This window comes from Eucyclogobius newberryi, unplaced genomic scaffold, assembly GCF_026437365.1.
Source record: "Eucyclogobius newberryi isolate DKJ021-1_F unplaced genomic scaffold, fEucNew1.0.hap1 SCAF_17, whole genome shotgun sequence".
In the NCBI taxonomy this organism is placed as follows: domain Eukaryota; kingdom Metazoa; phylum Chordata; class Actinopteri; order Gobiiformes; family Gobiidae; genus Eucyclogobius; species Eucyclogobius newberryi.
Genome location: NW_027315801.1, coordinates 3,151,147 through 3,157,854, shown reverse-complemented (window position 1 = coordinate 3,157,854; position 6,708 = coordinate 3,151,147). Strand labels below are relative to the sequence as shown.

The 6,708-nt window shown below is 44.7% G+C and overlaps 1 protein-coding gene across 1 annotated transcript; it reads left to right on the top strand.

Moving 5' to 3' along the window:
• The first annotated feature begins 350 nt into the window (after positions 1-350).
• zmynd12 (zinc finger, MYND-type containing 12) lies at positions 351-5,831 on the top strand. Its single transcript, XM_072448631.1, has 7 exons — positions 351-484; positions 2,700-2,823; positions 2,935-3,106; positions 3,805-3,974; positions 4,052-4,171; positions 4,236-4,320; positions 5,610-5,831. Exons 1-7 carry the CDS (start codon positions 351-353, stop codon positions 5,777-5,779), a joined length of 975 nt encoding a protein of 324 aa, XP_072304732.1. The 3' UTR covers positions 5,780-5,831.
• The last annotated feature ends 877 nt before the right edge of the window (positions 5,832-6,708 follow it).

Below are 6,708 nucleotides of genomic sequence, written 5' to 3'. Positions count from 1 at the left end.
CACCACCACAACAACACCACCACAACACCACCACAACAACACCACCACCACAACACCACCACAACAACACCACCACCACACCACAACAAAAATCAAAACAAAAAGAGAAAGCGAGAGGGGAAAAAGGAGGATCCTTCTTTCAGTCTCACATCTGGTCACTAACACTAACCGCTTTATTACATTGTCATGTTTATTTTAATCTTCTTCTTCTTCTTTGGTGTTTGATTGATGTTGATTTGCTTTGAAGTGTGTTGACTTTGAAGAGCGCTGTGTCCTCCTCCTGGTCATAGGAGACTCTGCAGCGCGCACTCTCCGTAGTCTCTGCATTCACTGTCACTGTTTGTGTTACCATGGAAACTCAAGAGTTAACCAGAGCCGCTCGGCTCATTCCTCTTGCTTTACCGAAAGGAACCGAAAAGCTGTGTGAACTTTGTCAGAACCGCGCGTACCTCCAGTGCGCCCAGTGCCGAGTCACGTTTTACTGGTGAGTTTCACTCATGGATCTGCAGTAGTGTCAATCAAACACGTCATATACGTCATATACGTCATATACGTCATACACGTCATAGTTAGTTCAGTTTTCTTGTCGCGCATGTTTGGATCCAACAGTCAAATAAGTAAAAGTCAAAAAAATCAATCTAAAACGCGATGCTGTGCAATGGGAGAACGTGTGGCAGAGCCATTCTGTAGGCTACAGTTGCCATGACAACGTGACAACGCAGCAACATTCCGCCACTCTTCAAGAACAGGACAAAACTTTGTTGACGAATCCCAAAAAACGAGAAGGAAAACCAAAAACAATGAAGATGTGAAATATGAAATGTGCTGAAAATGTGGTTATAATAATATCAATAATAATATAATAATATTAATATTAATAATAATAATAATAATAATAATAATAATAATTTTAATGATAACAATAAATGATGATTGATAATGATACAGAATGAATAATAATAATACAAAATAATAATAAATATGAATAATAACAATCATAATAATGATAAACAACTTGGATAACAAATAGTCATTATGCTGTCCCTTGATTATATTATACTCTCATTAGTTTCAAATAGTTATAGGCTACAAGAAAAGATGAATTCTGAACGTGTGTAATATTTAAACATAACTGTTATGCAGCGTTGAAGTTGATTTATTGCTTATTATTATACTAAGCAATTATTTATTTGCAATTAATTAAGTCCTTTAAATGGGTCAAATCTGTATCAAAACTTCTACTACTTTAAAATATCCAATCCGGCATAAGTAAATGGTCATAAATAAAGTCATAATTAGGTAAAATACACAAAACAGCGTTGTGCGGCCTGCGGACGCGGGTGTGTACGGCCCGTGCGCCAGGGGGCAGTGTCCACCACGTCATCCCAGCGCTGGAAAAACCCCACGTAGGCACTGATGAGGAGGAGGAGGAGGAGGAGGAGGAGGAGGGGGAGGAGGAGGAGGGGGAGGAGGAGGAGGAGGGGGAGGAGGAGGAAGAGGAGGGGGAGGAGGAGGAAGAGGAGGGGGAGGAGGAGCAGGAGGGGGAGGAGGGGGAAGAGGAGGGGGAGGAGGAGGAGGAGCAGGAGGGGGAGGAGGAGGAGGAGCAGGAGGGGGAGGAGGAGGAGCAGCAGTGGAACAGCTGGAGAACAAACTGTTTCCTGGTGTCAGTGTGAAGGAATGTCGGCCGTAATAAAAGATGGACCAAACAACACATGTGTTCAAAGTCCTTTATTTGAGACTCGGTGGTGTGGGCGTGGCCGGTGCCAGAGCTGCCTTAGTTACGTATGATAATAGGATGGGACGTGCTTCTTGGAGGGGCCCGGTGTGGAGGAGAGAGAGCGGAGAGACATGTGGCGACATTCCTCTCACAGGCAGACTGAGAGAGATGAAAAAGCATGTTTGTTTGAGAGCTCAGACTCTTTAAACCTATAAAACACTTTTCAACATATTTTGTGACTTTTGATCATCGACTGTGTAGCATTTTTACACATGTTTACAGCATCACAGGAAAAGTCTTGTGACCGATACTTAGGTTAATACTGCATTCATACAATGTGTTTTTTTACAAAGTTGTATTAAGTTTTTTAAATATATATTTTTTTATTTTTTTGTGAAGAAATAGATGAAACCAAAATCATATAGAGCAGGGCACAACACAACCAGAGAGAACAAAAGAAAAGAAACAAGCAAACATCATCCCAAACATAAATACCAACAGAGTTATGACATATTTCAATGAAAACAAAGGTCCAGAGTGAATTTGTCCATTTCTAATTTTAGTTTGAACGTCATTTTTTCCATTTCTTTAGTCTCTGTCCAGTCCTTAATTATCGGTGTGGTCCGTGTCATCCATTTTCTTTGCGATGCCTCCAAAAGTATCTGCAGATCGTGTCCATGGCAGGAGTTTTGAGGCCCAAAAACATTGCTCTAAAGTATTAAGTTTTTCCTTTTTCAAACTCCCTGGAGGCTCTAGTGAAGTGTCCTGTCTGTAACTTATTCTTAACAACCGTCTGAGCGCGCAGAAGAATAAACCTCTACTTTGACTCAAGAGTCGTAGAAACATCAGCAGCAGGAGCTCGAATGCTTTAGCTCAAAAGAAACACGAGGCTCTCTTTTGGGCCTCGGACACTCTAAATAAATGCCATTAAATAGACAAACCTGTCGTGCGGATTGTAATAAAACGTCTTCTTTTCTTTTAGCAATGACAGCCACCAGTTTGCAGACTGGGTGGGGATTCACCAGCTGATCTGTCCACTGCTGGTTCCCATTCGCTTGTACCAAGATCTCAGTAAAGAAAGCAAAATCGAAAAGGACATCAAAAAGGTACGAAAATGACAAGGCTGTTTTGTTTCTTTTCAACCGGCGCTTTTTCCTTCTTCCTTTTTGCACTTCTCTTTGTTCGAGAAAGTTCTAAGTTTTCGTTCGTTTCCGCAGAGAGAGCTCATCGGCATCGCCAGGGCCGTAGCTGAGCGGAAGCTGGGCGAGGGCAAGCACGAGGAGGCCCTTCCGGCGGGTCAGACGTGCCTGAGCTTCAGCATCGACGTGTTCGGGCCCCGCACCATTCAGCTGGTGCCGGCGTACCTGCTGCTGGCAGAGGCCAACATGGGTGAGGAGGGCGTGGTGAGGCCGCACGAGCATTAAACATACGGACGTTTTCACTGTACATTTATGTGTGTGTGAATGTGTGAGCTTCATCCTAACATGTGAATACAGTTTAAATCACACATCAAAAATGACAAAAATGTGTCATAAATATCCAAAGAGAATGACCGGTGGCGCTCGCAAATCGCTCTTTCCACAAGCCACTTCTTAGCGCTCACTTTTTTAGAACAAAGGAGGTTTTGGGCTGGTTTCAGGCTCAGTGTTTTCCGAAGCTCACGCAGAGAACACGGCCCCTGACCAGAGACAGGTCAGGGGCCCCTCCGGTCACTCGCTGGATCAGAAGCATCAGTAGTGTCTTTTTGTCCAGTGTCTTTAGCGCTTTCGTTGCGGTTTGTGCGTTCGATTGTCCGATAATGCAGTTTGAGATGTATGGAACGATGAATAGCCTTTTGAGTGTGTGATTTAAAATGGAGACCTGGATCTATCTTCAGTCTAAGGTATTTAAATCCTGCCTCCGGGACGACGCGAGCTGCAAACATTGAATCATCTAAAAAAAAAGTCCCACTGTGGTTAACCAGCTCCACGTGTCCAGAGCAGTCACGCGCTTCTTCCTCAGCGAACGAACCCTGCGAATAAAAACATCAAAGGACTAGGCCAGAAGTGCAGTTTTGACCACTTTGCATTTGTGTGCCCGCCGTCCAGGATTGGGAAAACTGTCCCAGGCGGCCGAGCTGCTGTCCCAGGCCGAGTGGTCCGTGTCCAAACACTCGGACTGCGGCCACGAGGTGCGCCACCGTCTGCACAGGAGTCTGGGCGTACTGCAGACCGCCACGGGGAACCTAGAGGGCGCTCTCTTCCACTTCGCCAACGACGTAAGACTCCCAGAGACGTATTTATATATATATATATTTATGTATATTTGAACGTACTGTTTTTGATGTACCGTTAGATTTACCACGCAGAAGAGGCGTGTTTGGACAGCACAGTGCGCAGCAAAGGACATTTTCTCATGGCCGGCGTTTTTGCCAAGCAGGGGAAGACGTCGATCGCCCGCTCTATGTATAATCAGGTAAAAAACAAAAAGGAATAATAGTAATAATGTTGTATAATAAGGTTTCCACGTTTGTTTGAAGGTGGCACAAACCTGGCATTCACAGCTGGCTAAACTTACTGAACCCTTTTTGGAGGATCCGCCGTCGTCCATGCAGCCCACTTTAGGTAATCCTCGTGTTTTTTAGAGCTGGACAAACAATATCGTCGGTATAACGTCCGGAGCTGTTAACAAGCAACTTTTGCCAATGCAGCTTTGTCTTATTTTCGAATCATGTTGAGCTCAGGTGTAAAAATCGACATGTGCGGTAAGAGGAGGGTGTGTCTTTTGTCATACGCTGATGTTAATTTGTGACTTCGCAATGGCATTATATTGAGTTCGCTAGATGTACAAGTTAATCATAGTGTGTACATGTGATACATTGGAAGAGCTGAGTCAAAACTAAACGGTGCAGTTAGTTTGGGGAAGCGAACAAGGAGATGGAGACACCGAGGCGCCATAAAGAACTGACCGGAAATACATCCTTTAGAGTTGGCCGAGACCTTTTCTTTTCACGGAGCTGTTGTTTTGCCCAAAATGTTCCACGAAATAGCATAAAACTTAGCAATCTCCGTGGAGACGAGCCGGCGATTCCACCAAACCAAGCGTTTGTCGGCGATTAAAACCGATGTAACTGAATAAATGAATAAGTTTAAACTGCACAGTGGAACATTCCAGGCAAAGCAATACAACTTTTATGATAGACCTCTCCGCAGAAAACTAACGCTGTGCAACTTTAATAACTAACTCAATTATTGAATGTATAAAAACGGTAACTCCAACTATTGCAATGAAAATGTTTGTCTGCAGCATCAAAACGTATCAAGCTCATCAGTGGTTAAAAATATGTTAAATACATCATGAGACGATCTTATAAAGGGCTTTTCATCGCTGTAGCTCATTTGTCATTCACCTGAACGCTCCTGGCATGACATCACTCGTGAACCACGCCCACCCAAACTGTAAACAGCCTGGTCCAGTGGCTTTGCTCCAAAACAAGGTCAGCGCTGCTATTTTGAGAGGTGGTTGTCGCAGTGTGATCTGAAGGATGAAGCTGACACTGTCTCTGACTCCATCACCGTCTCTGCCCCAGATCTGAGCCGGAGACCGGTCACTGCCCCATGGCCTCATGGGAAACAAGAGTCATCCATTCTGAAGGCATTACAGCCACGATGCATTATTTATGCATTTAACGCACAGCAACAAGAAAGGATTTTCTGACCACTGACAGGGGAAGTGAACAGCACAGATTCTCTCTCCTTCACGGCTCTTGACTATTTTATAGTTCAGGGATTTTAAGATTCTACAATGTCTTTGTTCCAGCTCAGTTTTAACAGTGGCAGTTACATTGGCCCCTGACCTTCATCTGACAGGATAACATCTACTAATATCTTACATTTCTCTCCCGCCTCTTTAGACAGAGCCACGCAAGTGGAAGGGGACAAGATCCTACAGACCATTCTGGACTTTGAGCAGAAGCAGATCAGAAAGGAGCCCGGCCTGATAGTGCTGACCTTGCACTGTCTGGCCATGCTGTGGTTTATGGCGGGCGACCGTGTCAAGGTAAATCTCGTGACCTGGGCTTAGCGCTTGACACACTGACACCGTTCTTAGCCGTCGCCGGTGTTGTCTCCTGCTGGGATTATCTATAATTAGCCAAAGCCGTAAAGATGTCGTCCGGTTTAGTGGGAAAAAGCAGCGACTTTGCACTGTAAAAGTGCTGATAATGAACCCTTCAGGGGCCGTGGTCTTGAACCGCGTAACCCTGTAAACCCGACGACATTGGAGAATATATTTGAAAGCAATGGAATTACAGAGTTTAGGTTGGACGTCTAGGTGATGTCAGCCCATGCTTTTTGTGCCTTTTTCCTTCATAACGTCGTTCTTACCTGGAGGTGTTTTATTTCATTCACACGCTGCTCCGTCCATACATATACGTACATAATTGTATGCTTAAAACATACAAAATTCTTCCACACGCTTTTATTTTAGTTTATTTACTGCAATTTTCCGACGCACATTGAACATAGCGAACCGATGCTGCTAAATAACATTATATTGTTACATTTTTTTCCTCAGTATCTCCTTAGTTTGTTAGTATCGCCTACACCAATCATATCACTACCTCCTCTAGTACCACTACTACAGTACACGACAACATAAGGGTACTCATCATACCGCCCAAGTACTACCATCGCTCGTACTTCCGCTCTCGTTTCTCTTGCACGAACACGGGTTTCAGCAGCATCTCTCATGGGCTTCATCGTCTTGTGCTCCAGGCAAAGGGCTTCGGATGCTCCGCCCTGCAGACCCGCCCGAACCAGGAGCAGAGCAGGGCCGTACAGAGGCTGCTGGAGCTGGTGGAGAAGAGCCCCCCCTGCGTGTGACGACCGAGCGGTGCCAAGGAGTGATCGAGTCGTACAAATAGTGCCAAGGAACCCGGAATCACGTTGAAGTACGGGTCATAAGGTGTACTTTATTACTCCTGCGGGAGGTAGAGGTCAGAATGCTTGTAT

Excerpts from the sequence above, each read along its gene's own strand:
- zmynd12 (XM_072448631.1), top strand. The coding sequence starts at position 351 with ATGGAAACTCAAGAGTTAACCAGAGCCGCTCGGCTCATTCCTCTTGCT. Across the intron at positions 3,107-3,804 it reads GCTGGCAGAGGCCAACATGG|GATTGGGAAAACTGTCCCAG; the intron begins GTGAGGAGGGCG and ends CCCGCCGTCCAG. Across the intron at positions 3,975-4,051 it reads TCTTCCACTTCGCCAACGAC|ATTTACCACGCAGAAGAGGC; the intron begins GTAAGACTCCCA and ends ATGTACCGTTAG.